Source organism: Tenrec ecaudatus, chromosome 10, assembly GCF_050624435.1.
Source record: "Tenrec ecaudatus isolate mTenEca1 chromosome 10, mTenEca1.hap1, whole genome shotgun sequence".
In the NCBI taxonomy this organism is placed as follows: Eukaryota; Metazoa; Chordata; class Mammalia; order Afrosoricida; family Tenrecidae; genus Tenrec; species Tenrec ecaudatus.
In genome coordinates this window covers 124,663,657-124,687,045 of record NC_134539.1, presented here as the reverse complement: position 1 = coordinate 124,687,045, position 23,389 = coordinate 124,663,657, and the positions used below count along the sequence as shown (strand labels likewise).

Sequence of the window (23,389 nt, the reverse complement as noted above, 5' to 3'; positions counted from 1 at the left end):
GCGGGGGACGGGGACAGGGAGTGGTCTTATTTGTTGTTTGTGTGTGTGAGATGGGGTTGTCTCTCAGATCTCAGCAGCCCTCTGATGGCTGTGAACGCCCAGAGGAGCAAGACCGCTACTGCAGTTTGTAGAAAACCTTTGAGAACGGCAGCTATTGCCAGGAAGCCAGCCATCTGTTATTTTGTCTTCTATTTGTCCTAAAACTTCAAAGAGAGCAAGCAGTTGGGACTCAACTTTATTGTTCACAGTCGGGAGGTGGAGGGCGGGGCTCAGGAACTGCATCTTCCAAAGCTCCCAGGAGCCCTCTGCTTGGCACCGGTCACCGCTCCCAGTGCGGACACTTTCATCTGCCGTGGGTTCCCTCTGGCCTCCAGGAAAGACTCCATCCAACGCGCGTTTCAGCTGTGAGGTTATGGCCGAGTCAGGAATCCCAGCTGTCTACAAAAGGCTCTCGCCCTTTGCTCAGAAGAGCCTCAGCTCTCAAACCTCCTTGCCAAGGGGAGGTGGCAGGTGGGTGCGCGAGGGGAGGGGGCAGAAGTGAACTCAAGGACAAGCTCCTGCTGCCGCAGACGGAGCGGGCCAACCTTGTCTGGTTCAACGTGACAGCCAAGATGGGCCAGCCTGGCAGAGACCACTGCCTTGCTTCCTGTCCTGACTTCCCGTGTCCCCCCATCCCCCACCAACTTCACGCCTCCAGAGGTTTTCTCTCTGATACAAGGTACCAACCATCCCCGTTTTCCCAGGACCACGAAAGTTTCTGGCATGCAAGCTCTTCCATTTTAAAACGGGGACAGTCCCAGTTACACTGAGAAAAGTGGGTCCCCTGAGACGGTCACCGTAGCGAGTGATGACTGGCGTGTGTGGACGCTTCTTTTAGGGACTGAGGGAGCCTGGTTCCGCAGTGGTTGTGCATTGGGCTGCGATCTGCACTGGGTCTCAGCTCCTCAGAAGAAAGACGGGGCTTTCTACTCCTGCCAATAGGTACCGTCTCAGAAACCCACTGGGGCTGGCTCTGAGTCAGCGTGGACTCGATGGCCATGTTGTTGTTGTTGTTGTTGTTGTTGTTGTTGTTGTTGACTTTGGAAAATACATTTCATGAGAATGCTTGGCCTTCATGGGAACTAACATATCAGGATTATAGATTGACACTCATTATTTTGGGGATACAATTAACAAGACACAGTGGCACGGTGTGGACATGTGTACTTTCTGGTCCCGGGTTCCCACTCAGACGACAGAACTACCTTCATGTGTGGGTCACGTGGGCCCAGGGCTCTCGAAGCAACCAGGGGTTAAAAGTTTGTGAGCGCCTCATGCTTGGCCTTGTTCTGCTAGTTGGACAAGGTCAGAGGCTTGTTCTCGTGGGGGAGGCTCTGAAATACTCTCAGGTGAATGAAGTTGTCATTGCCCGTGTGGGCCTTGATGAAGTAGTTCGTCCCGGCGACCACCTGAGACTTGTACTCCACCGCCTTAAACTCCGGGAACGTCTTGTTTTCTTTCGCCTCCACCTGGGTCTTTACCTTGTCAGCGATCTCTTGGATCTCCGCGGTGGCCAGCTTGATGGCCGAGGTTCCTCCGCACATCATCTTGGCAGCGAGAATGGGGGCGGCTGGCGCGGAGCAGAGAAAGTAAGTGGACACAGGGTGGCCCAGAGGGATGACTCTCGGCCGTGAGTTTTTTATTCTAAGGACTGAGGGTGCAAAATCTCTCGGGGACCCTTTGGATTGTCCCAGGACTCTGACGCCAAGCGAAGAGGGAAGCAAGTCAAGCAATGACTCTGACACCCATGCCTCCCTGCACCTGTGCCCGCCCACCTGTGATGGCTAACTTCCATGCCCAGGGGAGTGAGCGGTGGCCTCCAGTGGTTTGGGCAAACACCAGTCTAGGCACCATTCCATAATCTAATATCACACCATCAGCTTCGACAAAGCACTGTAATGTAATCAAGCAGGGGCCAGGGGATTTACTGAGTGCTCTGCTTTCAGGTAGCCCCCAATTGATGACGTAAGCGAGTTACAATGAGCCACGCTTACGACTGTCCATTTTTGCTTTCATCCCGCCCCCACAGCGTATTAGTAATTTTTACTACTACCTACAACATTGCAGCGCGTGTTTGCTGATGTTACCGTGCTCCGCTGTGCACTTCCAGGCTTGACCTTTCAAACACTGGCATATAGCTGGGAATGGCCTGCCCTACAGTGAAGTGGGCATCAGTGTCAGCGGCCATAATGGCTAGAACGTGGCAGTGTTCAACTCCAACAGCACTGACGATGCGACTGCGCTCACACCCGGCAGCGGTGGCAACGCCACTGTGTTGCCGCCACACTCGCGACCCGGCCGCCAGCATGACCGTCGTCACGTTTCATGCCATAAGCAGCAGTGGTTGTTCATCTGAAGCTGAGTTCCTTTGCGCCCTGCACTGCTGAGACCCCAACCTTACGCCTAACCAGAGAGCTCGGATCTGAAAGTGAAGGTGAGGGAGGTGCTAGATGCTGCTAGAAAGACGAAGGCCATTCGGGCCGATGGTACCAGAGAGTGTGTGCCGTAGCAAGTGAGCAAAGACCCCCTCGCCGAGGAGGAGAATTGGATCTGGAAGCCGTTCAAGGCAGGGCTGGCACAATGTTGGCAATTTTAACAAAGAGGAGGCGAGAGTCAATCCATGAGACGGAGGAGATGTTGGGGTTTGGAGAGGAACCAAATGCAGAAGATCTCTCTCAGTTTGCTGGCCATTTAAACAAAAGCATGCACTTTTTAAAGCCTGAAGGAACCGCAAGGAGAAGACTATATAGAGATGTGTATGTGTGTGTCTATAACATATATAGATATATGTATACACACACACACATAACTGACACTTGTTGCTAGAGACTCAGGGATTGGGTCTCAGCAAGCCTGGGAAGCCAACAGATCCCAAACCATTGTCTCAGGCAGCTGCACCAACAATAAAGATACTTTGCTTTCATCTGCCTCTTCCCGGTGTGTCACTCAACTTGTCCCGAAGGGTGGTTGTTATCGGCCCTTCCAGTGTTCAGAAGACCATTACCAGGTCTCCCTGCAATATACTTCTAACCAAAATTCCTAAGTCCTCCCATCATGCCTCACTTCTTGGGGTTCCCTGGCTCATTCCCATCTTCTGGAGTGTCTAGGACCCTACTAAAATGTTGGGCCAGAATGAGGCCAAGCAGCTCCCAATGTGATCGGACGGGCACCAATCCCAGGCTTCCTCATTCAGTCCGGCCCTGAGATTCCCCACAGACACTGTCCCTTTTGGGCAGTCCATTGCATGCTGAGCATTCAGGTGACTAAAATCCTTTCCCAAACATTTCAATGTTTAATCTAATTTCTCCTTCATAGGACAGTTGATATATTTTTAACCTCTTCTTATAGTTGACCAGCCATGTTCACCTTCTCAGATACACTTGTAAAAACACACACACACACACACACACACACACACACACACACACCATCCTCTACAAGGTGTAGGAGTATAGGAATCTCGCTATGAAACATCTCTCCCGAAGCACACCAGTCTGTATGATCATGAGGTGTCGAAAGGAGCAGGTATCGGGCATCATCAGAACAAAAAAATCTTACCATAGTGAATGAGGGGGGGAGTGCAGAGTGGAGACCCAAAGCCCATCTGTCGGCCACTGGAGATCCCCTTGCAGAGCCAGTCAAGGTGTGATGTAGCAAAGATGAAACATACAACTTTCCTCTAGTTCCTAAATGCTTCCTCCCCTCCCCTCCCCCCACTATCATAATCTGAATCCCACCTTGCAAGTCTGGCTAGACCAGAGGATGGACACTGGTACAGATAGGAACTGAAAACACAGGGAATCCAGGGTGGATGGTCCCTTCAGGACCAGTGTGTGAGTGGCGATACTGGGAGGGTAGAGGGAGGGTGGGTTGGAAAGAGGGAACCAATTACAAGGATCTACATGTGACCTCCTCCCTGGGGGACGGACAACAGAAAAGGGGATGAAGGGAGACACCGGAAAGAGCAAGATATGACAAAATAATTTATAAATTATCAAGGGCTCACAAGGGAGGGGGGAGCAGGGAGGGAGAGAAAAAAATGAGGACCTGATACCAGGGGCTTAAGTGGAGAGCAAATGTCTTGAGAATGATGAGGGCAATGAATGTACAGATGTGCTCTACACATTGATGTACGTATGGATGGTGGTGAGAGTTATATGAGCCCCCAATAAAACGATTCAAAAGAAACATCTCTTCTCTTAGGATTCCTCTCACCAAGTTCAGCACTCTGGTATTTTAACTACTCAAGAAATAGTTATCCCATATACGTAGGCTTCCAATAATATCACACTGGATGAAGAACACAGCCTCTGGAGCCTGACATTTCTCAGTTCCAACCTCAACTCTTGCATCTACCAGCTGGGTGACCATGAGCAAGTTGCTTAGCTTCCCATAGTTACATAAGTTGCTGTCAATTTGCTGTCAATGGGGGGGGGGGGAGTTTAGCCTGTCAATCAGCTTGATGACCATCAAGCAAAGGGCTGGGATGTTTTCTTAGTGTACTCTTTATATAAAGCTGTTTCTGATACACATGGGAGTGTCCATGAATTTGTTTCTCTGATCAACCGGGACTCACACAGTCTCTGACAGTGAGGATTAGAGTAGAGGGTTGTGGTGAGGATTAAGTGGGTGTAAAGGGCCAGCCCCAGTGCCTGGAATATATCATGTTCTCCCTAAATGTTAACTAGGAGGAGGAGGAGCAATGTTATTGCCGCTACTATTACCACGTCAGCTAAACCTTTAAAGTATAAACTGCCTAAAGTTAGAGAAGGGATGTAGCCCCAGAGTATCGGTTGGCTCATGGGTCCTGCAATTGATGAGGCGGCCAAGGGTCCTTTGGGACGTTCAGCTCGGCCGGTCCAGGTGTGCCGATCTAGTCTGGGAGATGCTGGGAAGGAGGATGGGAGGGAACAGTCCATCAGGAGCTATGGAGTCCATTGAGTTGGGAAGACAGTGACCTGACTCTGCTCCCAGGCCCCTCAAGACTCTTCCTTGGGCAGCTTTTTGGAGGGAAGAGAGAAGAGCTACGACGTCTGGAGCAAAAAGGGTCATTGGAGATAAAGGTGCAGTGACAGCGAAGGAACCCCAAAGACCCCTGTGAGATGAACCCACCCCCATCAGGGCAGGGCCATCAATCCCATCAGATCTGGCTCCAACATCAGGAGGGGTGGCAGCATGGTGGCGGGGAGAGGGAGCTCAGCATGGGGGTGGGGGGCAGAGGCCTGGGCTTGAGCCCTGCGCCCACCTGCGACTTCTGAGTATGGCTTCACCCTCCTGAGGCCAGTCCCCTGAGGACAGCAAGAGGCAGCACCTAGCTCAAAGGTGCCGGTGAGCACCATGAGATGACCGGAATGAACTGCCTGAAAGAAGCCAAGCCAAGGACAATCACTGCCTGGTTCAGGCAGGAGAATCCGTGTCACGGCACCATCAACCATGCTCAGCTGACAACATGCTCTGGGGTCTTACTAAGCTGCATGTGCCGCTATCCCGTCTAAGAGGAGAAGTGGGGGATGGGGACAGGCAGCAGTGAAGAGCAAGATCAGGCTCTAGCGCTGAGCTCACTGCCATCGAGTCAAGAACGGAGAGGACAGGGGAGAACTAAGCGCCCCAGTGGGTGTGTTCCCGAGACAGTAACTGAGTAGAAGACCTCACCTTTCTCCCTGGACCCAGCTGGCAGTTTCCAACTGCTGACCTTGACGTTAGCAACAGCACGCACCCCACGACACCCCGGGGTCCTCCGCAGGGACAGGAAAGCCAGAACAGGCCTAGCTTAGGAAGTAGGGAAGTAGGGGGCACTGGTGGTGGGCAGGGTAGCCATGGGTGGAGGGGGCACAACACCCAGCCGATCACGTCCAAGTGACAGGGCATGGGAGAGTCCCCGAGTCATTACGAGGTCAATTCTGCCCAATACAATCGGCCAAAGAACACTGGAGACAAAGGATCAAACACCAAGGTCTACATTTGAGCAGCACCGCCATTGCACGGAGAACAGAAAGGAAAGCCGAAAAACGACGACAGTTTCCAGGGTCGGGAGGATGGAGTGCAGGGGGTGGGGGGCACGGGGTCTCCTTCCTCGAGGGCTGCGGATGAAAGCCGCCTCACAGAAAGAACATACGGGGTCGGGTCATTTGGCCTGGGAACCAGGTGTAATTTGCGGAGAAGCCCCGCCGAGCGGAAGGCGAGAGGAGGTGAGACTTTGGGTCTGTATCCGCCTCCTTACAAAACGCTGGGCCTGGGCGCTGGGCTGTGCGCTAGGGTCAGGGGCGCCCGTGGGCCTGCGCCTTCGAGGGGGCCCCCAGCGCCTCGCGGCCCTGGCGCAGCAGGCGGGCCTCGAGCCGCTGGCAGAGCTCCCGCAGCTGCTTCTCGCGCGGCAGCAAGAAGGTGAGCACCTTGTTGCGCACCACGCCGCGGTCCTCCTCCTCGCGCAGCCGCTGCTTCACGCGGGCCGCCTGCTGCTCCAGCTGCACCAGCACCGCGTTCATCTCGCAGAAGGCGTCTTCCAGGGCGCGGATGGCCTGCAGCGCCTCCTTCCTGAAGTCCTCCAGCTCCCGCTGCACCCCGGCCACCTTCTGCTGCACACTCTCCAGGTCTGGCGAAGGCGGCCCACAGGAAGGCCACGAGGAGGGCAGGGAGAAGTCTCCAGACTGGAGGCCGCTCTCCACCATTTTCTTCCCCTGTAAAGTGTTGACTTTGACGAGGATGGAGCCCGCCTGGTAGAGGGGTTCCATTGTCCCTTTCCCGTGGACAAGGAGCAGGGAGCTGAGAGACGCAGCGAGCGGGTCAGGGGATGCTTGGGGCTGGTGACATGGGGCATTCGCAGTGGAGGGCAGCCTGGCCCTTTGTGACATCAGGACCCCTTCAGGCAACAGGAGGACAGCCACACTCCATTCATTTGCATATCGTCACATTCTAGACTGGTCGCCGAGGACTGGGCTTCTCTCAACTCATCATCCTTCTGGAGTCCGAAGCCCAGTCTCGGCTTTAGGCTGAAGGGAAAGGACAGGCCTGGTGGAGAGAAGTACAGCACAAGGCAGGCCTGGATCGCTGGCCAGGGCTTCCGGCAGCCCGGGGTCCAGGTGGTCTTGGGAAAGTCATGTTTCTCTCCAGTAGAACAAGGGCATCTTAAAGAGATTGCACCTGCCCTCACTTCTGGCTCTCAAGTGTTAAAAGGTATTTCTGGCTCCAAACCCATGTTTTTGAAATGATGCCAGCCTGTGAGAGAGGCTTGCTCAGTCGGAGAAACGTACTCACCCACCGTGGTTGATTTCACACTCCCTACAGGAGGCTGCGGCACAGAGCTGGGGAGAGATGCAGTGGACTCTCCAGCACACAGCCTGGAAGTCATGAAGCAGCTGCCTCTTCTCCAGGAAGCACACTTGCCCGCCCTCTCCCCGTGCCTGCCCTGGCCATCAGAGAAGACAGTTGGCATGGAGTTGCCGTTGCTGTTACTGTTGGCAGTAAGCTAGTCACTTGCCCGCTGGTTCCAGCTCTCAACCATGTGTGCAGAGTAGAACTGCCCGGTCGGGTTTTCATACCTGTGACCTTTACGAAGCGGATGGCCTGGTCTTGTTTCGGAGGGGCTCCTGGGTGGGTTTGAACCTCCAATCTTCTGGTGAGTAGTACAGCAGTGAACCATCTGTGCCATCAGGGAGCCTCCCCTGCATGGAGACGGATGACCAAATGAGGGTGACTCGCTGAACTGCCAGATGAGGAAAGCAACTCCGATCATTGAGGCAGAATGGCAGGAACCAAGGCTGCCCCGGGGACTCGGGAGCCCTAGTGGCACGTAGTTAAATACTTGGCTCTAACTGAAAGGTCACCGGCTGAAGCCCATGACCACAGAGTGAGAAAGACGTGACCCTCTGCTTCCATAAAGACCGGCAGCCTTAGAAGCCTTGGGGACCATTCTGGTCTGTCCTAGAGGCCACTATACGTCAGAATTCCCTTGATGGATTGGGAGTCAGAGGCTGTGTGACGGCAGGCCACTTCCCTCCCTCTCTGAGCCTTTTTTCTGCAGTCGCACGAGACAGTGGGAACTTGCTTCTCGGAGGTCCCTCCTGTTCGTCCTTCCTTCAAAGCTCTCCAGGCCGCCGGCCTCCTCTGGTGACTCAGGACCCAGGTCCCCGATGGCACAGTGACCTCATGAGGCCAGGGGCTGTTAGCCTCTCACCCTGGTACCCCCGCAAGTGGTGCCCTGCACATAATCGCACTCTGATAACTGGACAGAGGAGGATTAATCTTCCTAGACCACGTGAAGCGCCAAAGAACATTGTTTTCCTTCTGACTTGATGACACCTACTGGTCGGAATGGGAACAGCAGCCCCTTCTTCCGCTGTCTAGGAGCAGGGGGAGAGGCGATGTCTCCCAGTGTGTCTTTCCCCGGTGTTTTCCTGCTTGGTCTCTCTCACATCCTCTCGCTGACAGCTGTGCTCCTTCGTCCTCTCTGTCGCCGTCCTCCAGGAGGATGGCAGGAGCCGAGAAAGTAGCAGAAGTTAACACGGAAGAGCAGTGTCTCCATAGCCTCAGCGCATTTACATGGGCTTCCTTTTGAGTTCTGGGTTTGCTGCTCCTCCGAAGCTGCTGACCAGCGAAGACCCCGCTGGGGAAGCACCCTGCTTTGCACATGAGCCTCTGAGGAGGCTGGGGGCAGGTGGCTCCGGGCCTGCGCTGAGTGTGCTGCACCTGGGAGCCTGCAGTGGAGGCCTGCCCTTCCTCTCAGAACCTTCTCCCACAGTCCTAGGAAAGTAAGGTCAACCTACGTGTCCCCTTCAAGAGAAAGGAATTCTCTTAGCAAGGCATCTGCTGGCCCCAGAGCAGTCCACAGCCTCCCCGGGCCTCTGTAGGACACCTCACAGCTAGCCAAGTGCACCCCTGAGAGCCAGGTGCTCTGCCGATTGGGTAGGGACCAGTGTGGGCCTGTTTTCTTAGGACCCCTGGGTGGGTCCCACTGGACCACCGAGCATCTCTGCTGGGCCTTCGTGGCCCCTTGTGAATGGAAATCACAGGAGCAGCCCACTGCCACCTGTCACAGGCCCTGATGCCTGCCCCCCCTCGACATGTGAAATAAGCCTGGCTCGCCTGTTGGCTCGGACAAAGGACATGGGGCCCTGCGCCTCTCTTTATAAAAGTGAGGAAGCCCCTCACATTCCATTTGTTAGAACTGTACTCACCTGCCCACTTCACAGCCAATCACTGGCTGGGAGAGCAGAGCCATTGCAAGTGGCTGGACCAGTCACCGAGTCTTTCTTAGGCCTGGGGCTGGGCCTAGAGCAGGGACTGGACCCATGGACCTGGACTGGGCCATGCCCAAGCACAGGCCTCCCGGTACCAGAACCAAATAGAGGTTCTGTTCGCAGCAAGAAGGGGGCCAAATAGACTACTGTCACCACCTAGATCAGGATCTGGCACAGTAGTGTCATCAAGAACAGAGCCATGTTAAGAGAGGACACAGTAAAAGGGCCACGCGCAATGCCCCCAACATAAGGAGTCTGGGACAGCCTTCTAGGATGTCCTTAGAATGGACTCTATGTTGCCCCCAAGAAAATATTACTGGAAAGAAATACAGATTCCAGAGCAATCTCTCATCAACCCCCAAGTGTATGCCCTTTGGGACTGCAAGGGGACAGAGGGCAGCTTTGTTTCTCTCCAGCACACTCTTTCCCAGAATCCCCTGGGCTGAGCCATGAGGCTGCCCTGGTCCGGTGAGGATGCTGCTGCACAGCCTCTGTCTTCCCAGACTGCCCTCTGCCAAGGACAGCAACCTTAACACACTGGGTGTTAAAATCCTGGCCCACAGAGAGCTTCCCATCCACCCATCCACCACAGTGCCGTTTATTGCAGATTCAATAAGGGCATTAAAATAATAACATAAAAGAGCCAATCCCCCACCCCCACCCACCCCTGGCAGCCTGCCTTTAAATGGAAGAGATAGGCAGTGAAGAGAAGCAATCAACAGATGACATGCTTCTGGTTGGTGCTAAGAGCTATGAAGGACACCAACAGGACAAAGGGAGGGGCACTCAGGGGAGGCTGTGGCTGGAAGGAGGAGGAGACTGGGGACAGGCTGGAAAGGCCTTGAGGGAGGAATGGGCAGGAGGCACAGGGAGGAGGAGGAAGAAGAGGACGTGAGGAAGAGAGGTATAGCACCCAGAGTGATATGGGTTTGTGTCCCCCTGGACCCCACTTTGGGTAATTTCCACCTTTGTGGCTGCTATTCCAGTCTGAGGAATGGGGACAAGGCTAGGGGTGGAGGGAGGGAGCCAGGTCCAAGAGCCAAGCTCGAATCGGTTCACCATGATGAATTAACTCCTGCCAGAGCCCCCAGACACAGAGCTAAAAATACCTGCTTCCCTCTGAGCCTGGCAGCTGCCACCCGGCAACTGTCCTATTGCCATTTGTCATCCTTTGACACTGATAAGGAGAGTCCACGGGGCTGTGTCTCCTCTAAGTCGGACTCCTTGCAGCCCAGTGGCCTGCTGGGCTTTCCTGGCCTTCCTGAGCCCTGCCCACCCACCCTCACAGTGCCCACCACCCACCCTGCCCTACCGGGATCCCCTCCCCTCCTGGAGCCACCTCCAGAGGTGGGAGCCAAGGGTTGGAGAACAGGAGGGCATCCTCAGATGCCACGTTTCACACCCTGCCACAGAGAGGACAGCATCAATCAGAGGCCTGCCAAGCCAGGGCGGGGCTTTAATTAAACTATGTAAAGCACCCCAGTTGGAGTGAATGTGGAGACAGGGGAGCGGCCTTGGACAGAGCAGAGCCCGCAGGCCCCTCACTGTACCAGGAAGCCCTCCACCGCAGGCGGGAGCCGGTTCCACTCGACGGGCGGGGATGTTGGCTAGGGCCAGGACATCCACACGCAAGAGAGCCACACTAGGTCCCCAGACCAGGGACCTCAGAGCATGTGGGTAAGGACTTCCCAGCACCCCCTAGGGTCTGGTACCAGAATCTCCCGAACCCATGGCCAACACTGGTTGACAGTAGTTGTGGGTTTTGCCTCTGGGCCACCCCCGTAGGCAGACTAGCAAAGCTCCATCAAGGTTCCGAGCTGTGACCTTCCGAAGCAGACCACAACCGCCAAGTCTTTCTTCCGAGGCACCGCTGGGCAGGGTGCTCAACCAGCCGTGGCCCCTGGGGACCTTTCTCGGCACCGGTTTGCCTAAAGGTGTCCTCGTGAAGTGGATACATAATGACACGGACACTTGGATAACGCGGTGTCCACTCTCCAACCGAAGGAGCCCCTTGGGTTTACTGTGTATCCCCCCACCCCCACCCCCACCCCGCCCGACACCTGCCACAGGCTGCGTGGTGGAGCAGTACAGACGACACTGTTCAGTGCTCGGGTGAGCGAACCCTTGTATTCAGGGGTCAAGTCAAGAAAAAAAGTGTATGCATCCTGGATAAACCTACTCTGGTCCATCCATACAAGGCACCACTACTCATCAATAACAGATGACAAGGCTCTCACACACCACAAGACATGGACGGAATGAGAACATTTGCTTATTAGTAGTCATAATCTTACAAAGATAAATATTTAATAACACCATGATGATACAGAAAAACAAACAGAAACCTGGTTTATACACCAAAAGACTTTACCGAGGAGGAGGCCAGGATCGGGGCAGTGGGCGGGGAGCAGGGAGAGAGGAGGGGAGGGACAGGATACTAAGAAAGGAGGGAGGAAGGGGGGGGGAAGAGAACCACATCTGTGGGTTTCTTGAGGTGGGCTGTGTAGATTTGTTCAGTTAGATAGTACGCCCCTCTCCCTCCCTCGGATTCCCTACCCCTCAGACCCACTCGGGAGTGGCTAAAGAGAAAGGCACACGGAAATGAACTTGGAGTCTTTCATAACAGACAAGTTCATTTCAAACAAAAGAGAAAGGAACTTGATTTCTAGGCTACATCATTCCATTCCAACTCACTTTTAAAAATCAGGGGGCACACCATGTATCTGCAAGTCGGTCTAAGCACCCTTTTATTTTTCTACCCATAAACTCTCTGACACCACAGGTCGGTTCTGGCTCAGGACAGGGCAGACCTGCCCCTGTGGGTTTATGAAACTATCATCCTTCACAGGAGCAGACAGCCTCATCTTTCTCCTGCAGAGCGGCTGGTGGGTTCAAACTACTGACCTTGGAGTTAGCCGCCCAACACATGCCGAGAATTCGGAGTTCTTGCTGAAACGTCAGGCCCTGCCCTGGTGATTCGCTTATAGCCTGGCTCTCAAGTTCAGGCTTGCAATGCATTTTCTGTTCAAGGACATAGACTACCAGCGGGGATGGGAGATGTTGAAGGATTAGGGGCTGGGAAGGCCAATTGGACCTGAGCCCAGTCAGAGACCAACAGTAAAAATGATGGGTCCACAAGGAGTTCTGGATCTGGGGAAGCCAAGGCAGGGACTGTTTGAAGCAAGCAGGAGCTTCGAAAGGGTTGATGGGTAGCGGAGATTGGTGAGGATAATTTTTCTCCCAGCTCCCAGCATTCCCAGGAGAGCAGGGAGGGGTCCACCACTTCACACATGCAAGTCATCCTGCGTTAAGCACAAGATCCAAGTCTTGAAGACTCTGTCGGTCAGTTAGAGCAAGTGCTGGTTTATCACGTGCAGGAAAAGGAGGCCTGGTGGCACTGCTGGCTGGGTACTGGACGGCTGATCACAAGCTTGGCGGTTCAAACCCACCAGCCGCTCTGTGGGAGACAGTCGAGGCTGTGCGATCCTGTAAAGGTAGTCCATCTCAGAAACTCTCCATCGTTGGCATGGACTCAGTAGCAGTGGGGTTGGGTTGGGTTGGTTGTGCAGGACAGAAAAGGAGCCTGGTGGCACCGTGGGTTTAATGTGATACGCCACCCACTGGGGTGGGTTTGGTGGAAGGTAGGGGTTGGTTCCATCATTTCAGAGTAAAAGTAAATCTGCATAACATTAAAGGGCCCGGAGACCTGTCCATAATCAGAGGTGCATGTGGCGACTTCTAATGGGGGACTGACTGCCTGCAGCGGAGAGCTAAGCCGGGCCCCTGCTCCCTCAGCCCACCCCACTTCCAACCGGGGAAATCTTCCTCCCAGCAGAGCGAGAACCACTGCCTGCATGTCGGGGTGTCAAGCTGAATTATGTGAGCTTAAAAACCAAATCCCTTCCTTCCTGGGTTACTTAACTGTCTGCCTGGCTAGGCTGGGGGATTACTGGTGACAGACACCAGGCCTGCTTGGCGGCTGCGGACAGGGAAGCTTTGATCACCTGGAAAACTCCAGACACCAGGACTCCTAATGATGAGTAATGAGCTTAAACCATCGGAAAGCTACCCAGCCTCCATGCTGTGGGTGTGCACACAGCTTCCTGAGAGGCAGGGACAGGGCGAAAGTGACCCCAACTCCCACCCATGCCCAGGTCCCCTGAGCCCTGCCTGATGGGCCAGAGGGCAGGAGGCCTCTGGCTCCCGGGCACTTGGCCATTCCAAGGCTTGGCTTGGGGCCTAGTGGCCGGAGTTTATACCCCAGAGTGCAGCCTTCTCCTGCATTCACTCACATCCTCACAAATTCAACAAGCGCTGGATGGCGACGCCGGGCCTGAGGCTGGGCCTTCGGGACGGCAGGCAGCTCGGATAGGCGGTGTGCGGTGAGAAAGCCCAGCAGGCCCCACAGTGTACGCTCTGTGACGGGCAAGGCAGAGGTGGCTACAGGGTGCCCGCTGACACTGACACTGAGCCCAGCCCACACAGGTGGTTGTTGGCAGCTGCCAATCAGTCAGCCCCCAGCTCTGGGGACCCCAGGCATGATGGGATCACTGGGCCTTTCTTCCCGGACTATCTTCCTCTGGAAGCTCCACTGGAACCTGGTCAGCATCAGAGAGACGCGCAAGCCTCCACTCAGAGCCGAGTCCTGGGGGCACAGGAAGGGCCTGGCCTGAAGTCAAACTCAGCTCTTCCACGCGGAAGGCGAGACAGCCACCTCTGAATCACCACTGCCCGCGCCACACTGGGAGGGGGCGAGGGCTCGAGGTGGAACTTGAAGATCACAGGCCCCTCTAGGCTTGACATCCACATGCCCCTTTGGGATTTTCCAGTCTCGAGTGGCACCCACGTGGCTTCATCTTGGGGCTCCTCAGGCCCTGATGTTAGCTGGAGACCTGTCACCCTTGGGTCCCTTGCTTTGGCTTCATGGGACCCTCGGCTCCGAGCTTGTCAGGCATGGGCTGACCTCAGAGTCTAACACTTCCTGTGAGCTCTGAGGTTCAGCCCTCAGAGACCCCCGCTCCCAAGGCCCCCAGTCACAGGCTGCAGCTAGGGGGATAGAGCACCCCACTTTGCTGACCCTAGAGGGATCCCCTAACCTGGGACTTTGCTTTTGAAGGCTGAGGCTGTTCTAGGTAAACTCTCGCCCTAACTGGATAGACACCGTGTACACTTCTGCCCAAGCACAGCCCTTTCGTCTCTGGGTACGGACTTCCCTTCTTGATTAGGAAAAGCGACCCCTCCGCTAGTCCCAGGTGGTGCACTTGATGAGATCAGAAATGCCCATCCCCGTGGCAATGCCTTGGCAAATGAGTGTTTTTGAAAGTTTTGCCTTGTCACCAATCCCATTGTTGGTGCCAGTAGCGTCCAGTCACTGAGAGTTAAATCTGTACAAGTCAACAATTTGCGTACTGCATCTAGAGCCGGTCTATACTTGTGCAGTTTTCTTTTCTCAACAATGTTTTAAATTCTACACCCTTGGCTAAATGAATGACACTATCAATAGCAGAACCTTATGTCCCAGGGGGGTGATCGAGAGTTGATAACGATGTCCCTAAAGTGGGCCCGAGATATGTAGAAGTCACAGATAGATGAATGGGTTTGGGGCTTGCACTTAATTCTACCCTCAGTCTAAAAGCAGTTCTTATGACATGGCTCTGCTGAATACTCACCCGCATGAAAGATCACTGAAGAGATGGGCGCTACGGCAAAGTGTGAAGAGAGCAGATGGTGCCGGGCTGTCAGAAAGAATGGTGTCTGGGGACTTAAAGGCTTGTCTTCAAACAAGAAGCCACCTAAGTGAGGCGTCAACTAAGTCCAAGTGGAAGAAGCCCACCGGCCTGTGTGATCCAAGGATTGTAATGAATAAAATCCAAATCTAAAGGAGGGAATGGTATCAGAGCTTCGACTGTGAACACCCAGTTTACCGAAGGTTGTGGGTAACGGCGGAAGCCCACCATCCATTTGCAGGGTCCCCAGGTGCAGACTCTGGTGAACGTCCTCTGAGGGTAGTCAGAGCTGTGCACAGCCCTGTTACCCAGACAGAGAGCACTGCAAATCATCGCCGGTAGCAGATGGACTTGGGTTAAAATGCAACTCCTTGCCGTTGGATCTGCCTTTTGACTTGTTTTTAGGTCATTTCTGTTTTTAATATTTTCTGCTGTCTTTGTGGACGGGGGTTTCCCTGTTTCGTCGTGTCACTGTTGTTGGGCAGTTTGTCGTTGCTGTGTAGTTGGTTACTTGCTTCTGTGTCTTGCGTGACTTTCTGGGTATGAAATCCAGGATAGGCAAAGCTAGGGAGACCGTCACTGGATTGATAGTTGCCTGGGGGCCGGGCAGGGGAGTACGGAAAACCGGGAGATCACAACAAAGAGCCCAAGAAGAAAATGTTCTGAAATGGACTGTGGGGTGGTTGCTCTAATCTTCTTAAAATGATTGAACCATTAAACTGTATGCTCTGTGAAGTATATGCCAATGAAGCAGCTTCTTTATAAAGAACACCATGCCAGTCCCTATAGCAATTGGCTTGCCTGGCGTCGGACAGTGAGTTTGGAGTGTTTGGGGAGCTGCCAGAAGGAACTTTAAAACGTCATCCATGTCACAGCCGCGCTTTTACTCACCTGGACAAGAAAGCAGGATGTCTTCCCGCCTGTGCTTTTCCTTCTCCGTCCTTAATCCCTTCCCCAAGGTAACCATGCACCCAGTGGATGCTGAGGTCCCTGTGCTTGGCTGCGTTCTCGCACAGCCACGTGGTGGTCAGCAGAGAGGATGTTCTTCCTCGAGGTTAGGCCTGGCGGGGCAGGAGGTAAAGTCAATGTCGGGGCAGGGCGTGGGGCAGGTTTGTAAGTTGGTTCTGTCCCACGGTGCCTCAAGTGATTTTCAACTCATTCTCAAACCCGTGCGATGGCGTGGGAGTTCCCCATGGGATTCTCCAGCCTGTGATCTCTATGGGCAGACCCGCTGGGACAGTGATTGAGATACTCATTCACTGTCCAACCCAAAGGGTCGGAAGTTCACATTCGAACCCACCAGGCACGCCACAGGAGAAAGACGCGAAGGTTCCAGCCTCGGAAAACCAGGCGGCCCTTCTGCTCTTGGCTGGAGGCCTGCTTGAAGCTGGAGCCCACTGGACAGCAGGGAGTTCAGGTGTGTTTTACGGAAACAGGTGGCCAGATCTTCCTCCTGCACCTGCGCCGCCACTGCTTGGGTCTGAGTGAGATGCCTTTCAGTTAGCAGCCGAGTGCTTAACCAGTGGGCCACCCGGGTCCTCTAAGGAGGGAGAGCAGGCTGACCATGCCCAGACTCAGTATTCCTGGGTGAGCATTTATAGCACAACATCTACGCCCCAGACACCCCCGTGCGTGCTTGTCCAGCCTAGGAGACACCCTCACCTGGGCGGCTCCACTCTCCCCCGCCCCCCAGGAGCTGCTCTGTCCCATCACGGCTCAGACACCCACAGCTCCAAACCCAGCCAGGGCCCGCCAGCAGGAACGGGAATAGACCTGCTGCTGCTTGGGGCTCCATGTGTAACCAGACCTCCTCTTGGGGCTACCTTCTTCAACGGGGCTTCTCAGCTTTCCACCTGTGCTCCTGAACTTGCCTGCTCTTGCTTCACCATTGAGCACATCGTACAGTGGTCGTCGGTGCCTTGGAACTGGAAAGGTGGAGGTTGAGTCCACGCAGAGGTGCCTTTATAGAAAGGCCTGATGGTTGATGCACTTGTTTTTAAAAAGAGAGAAAGGAAAATCAGTTAGTCAGAGCTCTGTGGCGTTTGAGGGACGTTGGGTTTATGTCATGAGAGGTGGAAAGTTTGGCAGAAGGATATGAAATCAGTGTCACTGGGTTGTGAACATGGACGCAGCTGTGTGGGTGAAGACTGGGGCATGTCCATTTTCAGCACAATTTTTAAAAATCACACAACGACGTGTGGAGCACGGGGCTTCACTGACACGCAGGTGGTCGTTCCGTACCAGAGGCCTACCTACCTCAGCTAGCTGGTTTTCTTGTCACACAATTAGCAAGACCACTGATAATAGCTTTGAAGACTAAGGCGCACCTGATCCAAGTCAGAGCATTTTCAATCGCCTCTTCTTCGTCTGAAAGCTGGACAAGCGACAAGGAAGACCAAAGAACCGAGGCCTTTGAATGAGGGCGCTACAGGAGAAGGTGAAGCTTCCCACCGCTGTCAGAAGAACAAACACAGCCCACTGTCAGAAGGACGGCCAGCGTGCTCCTTAGAAGTGAGGCTTCATCTCACACACTCCGGCATGCTATCAGGGGGCCCAGTGCCTGGAGGACGCCCTCATGCTTGCTAAAGCGGAGTCCAGAAACGGAGGAAGACCCTCGGTGAGATGGATTGGCATGGGGGATGCCGCAACGGGCACAAACCAAGGAGGGGCAGTGAGGATGACGCAGGAGCAGATGGGGTCTGTGGGTCCCTGTGAGTCGGAACCCACTTGCACTTGACAAGACCAGCGGACAGCGGCAACGATCATTAGTGGTAGTAAGTGATAACAATAATGAGTTAGCCGGGGTAGACTAGGGAAACAAATCCACAGAAATGCGTGTGTGTGTGTGTGTGTGTGTATCCCCGAGAGTTTTATATAAAGGGTAAGTGCACATTAAGAAAGCGTCTCAACCCAGTCCAGTCCAAGCCCATAAGTCCAACATTAGCCTCTATGTCCAACACCAATCCACAAAGTCCTCCTCAAACTCGCAAAGCACACTCAATGAAGCCGACTGCAGGAGGAAAGCAGAGTCAGTGAGCATGTAAGCATCTCTGTGCTGGCAGGGGTTCCCACACGGCTGCTCCAGCACCCAGGGCTGCATCGGGGTAGGTCCATGCGGCTTCTCCTTGGGGATGTCTTGCAGGAAGTGAGCCTTGCCAGCTGAAGCAGGGAACTGGCTAAGGCAGCTGCACACTGGTCTGACCATCAAAGAACAAGAAAGGTGAGGCTCACTGAGCCATTTATCCTTCCGCCCTTCAATTAATCCCACATGTGTTTATCGGCCAGGCTGGCACAATCAACCTGAACTGTCACAGACAATAATTCCCACCATCGTGAGTGCTTCCCGTGAGCATTGAGGGCTCTGCCAGAGGGGTCCCTCTGTGCTATAGACACGGACACCTTCATCGATTGTGAGTCTGACTCCCAGAACAGCAGCCCCGTGCCTTCCTGTGCCCACTCATGTTTGTCCAATTAGCTCAAGAATCCCATAAGTCGTTAAATGCATGCACTGCTTCTGCTGCAAGATCCCCACTGGCCACACTGCTGAGTAAGCTCCTGGGCCGGTAGGCCATCATGTGACAGGGCAGAGTGCTCCTCCTCAGCAGAGGTGCTGAAAGCCAAACTCATCCCCCAGAAGACAGCCAGCGTGGGAAGAAAGGAGGGTCTCCCCAGGTGGCATGGGCTGAAATCCCACGCCCCCATCTCTCCTGACCACTGCCGTCTGTCTTGTGTGGGACTCCTCTTGTGGAGGGTCACCACCGTTTTCAGACGGCCAGACAGCTGGGGAAGCTTCTGGACGTGCTTGGTGTTACTGGCGTCGGGGGCTCGCTGACGCCCATAAGCCGACGCACTTCTGGGTAGTCGCTGGCCTGGACATTGGCCATTCCCTGGGTGGAACTCGCTCATGCTGAATTGTTTCCTCGGCTGTAATCACCTGGTCATTGTAATTGTTTCCTCGGCTGTAATCACCTGGTCACCACAGAGGCCAGGCCGCCAAATGGTCCCTCGCAGTAGGACGACTGCATGGCCTTGCTGCGAAGGGTGGGAGAGCTGAGACGAAAAGGGCAATGATCAGAGAGGACCGTCCAGGCTACCTGGTGGGCTTCCTGTTGGAGGAGGCGGTGTGGAATGTGAGCCCCGGAGAGCCCTGCAGGGAACACTCCGGAACTGCCCAGGGGAGCTGGCCCTGGCCACTCAGTTGTTGGAGCCTAGTCGGCCTTTAACCCTGAAGTCATCTGCCCGCCCTGAGCCAAGCTCACTTCATCCACCACCCCCTTTCCTCCTGGCATCTGTGAGAGGCGTCTCCACTGCGCCCTGCCAGCCAGGGACACTTCTATGCCCTTAAGCCCAGCAATGCCAACCCCACCGTCCCAGGACCATCGCTGTCCAGTCGGCTCCGGCTCAGGGCCGCCCCGTGGGCCCCCCAAATAGACCCGGGCTGCAGAGGGTTTCCCAGCTGTGACCTTTCAGAAGCAGACCAGCAGGCCTCTCTTCTGGGGTTCCTCTGAGTGCTTTCACCGCCAGGCAGGCGGTCGGACGCTCACCCGTCTGCACCACTCAGGGATCCTCACCCCGCCCCAGTCCCACACGCCCAGAGGGTGTGCATGGGAAAAAGGAAAGGATGGAGAAGCTGGAGAGGAGAAGGGCCCTCTGTGCCCCACCCCCACCCTGCCAGGCCCCCCAGGAGGGATGTTCCTGACACATAGCACTCAGGATGGGGAGGGGCCAAGATGGTCTCATGGTTCCCAGTGAAAGGGCTTTAGAGATGGACCAAGATGGCACAGGCACTTGCTTTTCAGGCCAGTGCTCGGGGGCAGTGAAATGCAGGGAGAGGTGCTAACTGCCACCTGAGACTGAACCAGGGCCCGGCTGACACCTGGAAACTAGGGTGCCCGGCCCCTCCCCCCACGCGCACCCTGCAAGGAACAAAGCCATGGAGGAATCAATCCCCTTTCTGTGTGCGGCTCACCAGCAGGCCAGGCAACTCCCTTCTCTCCCTGTGTTCTTCCAGGGAAGGGGGGTCAGAGTTCACATCAAATGTCATTAATCACCTTCCTGGCGGCCGGGGGCTGATTGGACAGTCCTATTAATCAGAGGCCTATCACACACACAGCCCGGCTGGGTTGCCATTGCCCACCCCCCCCTCACCTATCATGGGAAGATTAGATTATCAGTGACAGTGAGACACCCTTTGAGTCACAGGGAAGCCGGCGAATGGGGCGGCTTTCCCTTTTTTATGTATCCTCCTGGTTTGAGGATGAGCTGCGTCTTGTCTTGTCACACTGCATCCTTTTCTTCAAAGCATCAGCTTCCAGAATCCAATTTGTCAACCTGGACAATCACTGGCAAATCCATAAAAGAGCGAGAGAGAAAGGAGGGGAAAGAGAGAGAGAGAAAGAAAAAACACCTCCGTGACTTTATCAAAAAAAGGTCAAAATAAAATAAAGCAGAACGTTTTCAAGGGGCCTGAAAGGATTAGAAAACAAGTTGTGTTTGACAACAATTAATCTCCGAAAAGCAGAGGCTTTGTGAAAAGCAAACAGGCAGAGGCCTGTGCAAAAGAGATTCTGGGGCTCTGTGCAAAGGGACCCGTTCATCACCCGGCCCAGTGCCTCTCCCCGGGGCCCCAAGCTGGGGCTGGGGCTGAAAACCAACACTCCACCTTCCAAGCTTTCCCTCAGACTTCCTGCCAACAGTCCCCGTGGCAGTGGCAGCAGGAGCTCGGCTCCTCCATTGCCCTAGCCCATGACCATTCAGATGGTCCCCAACGATGGCCCATCGGCCCAGGCCACTGTGGCCGACTGTGGGGGCAGAAGTCCGTTTGGACTCTCAGCGACCCGTGTGTGCTGAGCAGAACCACCCCCTAGCATTTTAAGGGTGTGTGTCACCCAGACTGGCTGGTCCCTGAGCTGCCTCTGGCTACGGTCAAAGGGCCGTGCTTTGGGTGGTTTGTAACACACCCAGGGACTCCTTAGAAGCCACCAAAGGGGGGTTGTAAGGAAACAGGGCACTGGGCAGCTGTTAGAGCATAGAGATCGGAACGGGCAGATGAGATACCCAAGCCAGCTTAAATGGGGCTGGGGCCTAGGTGATGCTGCATGGGCTTCTAGAGGTCAGGACTGTGGACTCGGGAAGCCAGGCAGAGAGGCTGGACTCCCACCAAAGCAAACATGGGTCCTGCCTGAGGAACAGAAGGGACCCACCCCATGCTCATGGTTGCCAGGTGGGAAGGGAGTCCCTATGTGCCAGGTGCCCCAGCTTATCAGGAGATGCCAGAGGGGGAACACTTCCTCTTTCAAAGCCCAGCCACCTGACCAATGGTTTCTTTTGAAAAATCACTGCCGGCCCGAGGAAACTGCTGGATAGGCCCACTCTGGGTGTTTGTGACACCGATCTATCCATCTGCCTTGGTGCAACTAAGAAGTGTGAGGCCCAGCGAGGCGAGTCACTGAGGGAGGCCACACCGCAGCTCCTCTGCAGAGCCAGTGAGACCCAGCCCTCTCTGCTCTGAATCTATGACAGGTATGTGATGGGTGAGTGGGAAAACTCATTCCAGAACAGCTAGAGTGACAAGCAGTCAGATGAGAGGCAGGCTCCTGCGCCTTTGCTGTGGGAGAAGAGAACGGAGTAACTTAGACACGCGCATGCACACACACAGACACACGCATGCACACACAGACACACTTAGACACACACACTTAGACACACGCATGCACACGCAGACACACTTAGACACACACACTTAGACACACACAGACACACTTAGATACACACAGACACACTTAGACACACACACACTTAGACACACGCATGCACATACACAGACACACTTAGATACACACAGACACACTTAGACACACACATGCACACACAGACACACACATGCACACACAGACACACTTAGACACACACAGACACACTTAGACACACACACACTTAGACACACACATGCACACACAGACACACAGACACACGCATGCACACACAGACACACTTAGACACACACACACACGCACACACAGACACATGCTCGCACACACATAGACACACACAGACACACTTAGACACACACACTTAGATACACACATGCACACACAGACACACTTAGACACATGCTAGCACACACAGACACTTAGACACACGCATGCACACACAGAGACACACTTAGACACACACAGACACACAGACACACACATGCACACACAGACACACTTAGACACATGCTCACACACAGACACTTAGACACATGCATGCACACACATAGACACACTTAGACACACACAGACACACACATGCACACTTAGACACATGCTCACACACACACTTAGACACACACATGCACACACAGACACACACACTTAGACACACATATGCACACACAGACACATTTAGACACATGCTCGCACACACAGACACACTTAGATACACGCATGTACACACACATGCGCACACACACAGACACACACACTGCTGTCAGGGTAGGGCTGTGTTCCATGGGGTTTCCGATGGTTGATTGTGTTGAAGTTGATTATCAGGCCTATTTTCGGAGGTGCTTCCAGACAGACTCAGCTCTTCAATTAGCACCGCCCAGGGCCAAATGTGACAAGCCTTCAGTCATGGTAGTTCCTGTGTTGCTGTCAGGTGCCATCGAATCAGTTCTGACCCACAGCAACTTTCTGCACAACAGACCCAAACGCTGCCCGGTCCTGCATCAGCCTCACAATCGCCCTTGTGTGTGAGCCCATTGATGATGCAGCCGCCATGGCCACCCCTCTCCTAAGGGCTTGCTCCTTCACCAGACACGATGCCCTTCCCCCGGGACTGGTCTCTCCCGACAGTATGTCCAAAGCACGCGAGACCAAGTCTTACCATGCTTGCCTGTAAGAAACACTTTCACCATACTTCGTCCAAGACAGGTCGAGTTGTCCTTCTAGAAGTCATGGTCCTCTCAAGATTCTGCTCCAGCAGCGCGACGGAATGCCTCAGTGGCTCTGGTCTTCCTGACGCAGTTGTTGTTCCCTTGATGCAGTGTTTGCATGCTGAGCTGCCAGCCACGCTGTCAGCAGTTCAAACCCACCTGTCGATCTGAGAAAGATGAGGCTGCCGGCCGTCTGCTTCTCTAAAGATGTGCAGTCTCAGAAAGCCTAAGCAGCAATTCTACTCTGTCCTCCAGGGCCTCTAGGAGTTGAAATTGGCTCGATGGGTATGGTTTGGTTTGGTCTGGTCTGGTCTGGTGTAGTCTGGTCTGGTTTGGTTTGATTTGGTCTGGTTTGGTTTGGTCTGGTCTGGTGTGGTCTGGTCTGGTTTGGTCTAGTCTGGTCTGGTCTGGTGTGGTCTGGTCTGGTTTGGTTTGGTTTGGTTTGGTTTGGTTTGGTCTGGTCTGGTCTGGTT

The 23,389-nt window shown here is 54.4% G+C and overlaps 1 protein-coding gene and 1 pseudogene across 1 annotated transcript; both read right to left on the bottom strand.

The window, feature by feature from the left end:
• Nucleotides 1-1,331: 1,331 nt before the first annotated feature.
• On the bottom strand, nt 1,332-1,658 carry LOC142458257 (cystatin-B pseudogene; annotated as a pseudogene).
• A 4,638-nt stretch (nt 1,659-6,296) lies between these two features.
• Nucleotides 6,297-6,767, bottom strand: CCDC182 (coiled-coil domain containing 182). The gene has a single exon (XM_075559634.1). It carries the CDS (start codon nt 6,765-6,767, stop codon nt 6,297-6,299), a length of 471 nt encoding a protein of 156 aa, XP_075415749.1.
• Nucleotides 6,768-23,389: the final 16,622 nt, after the last annotated feature.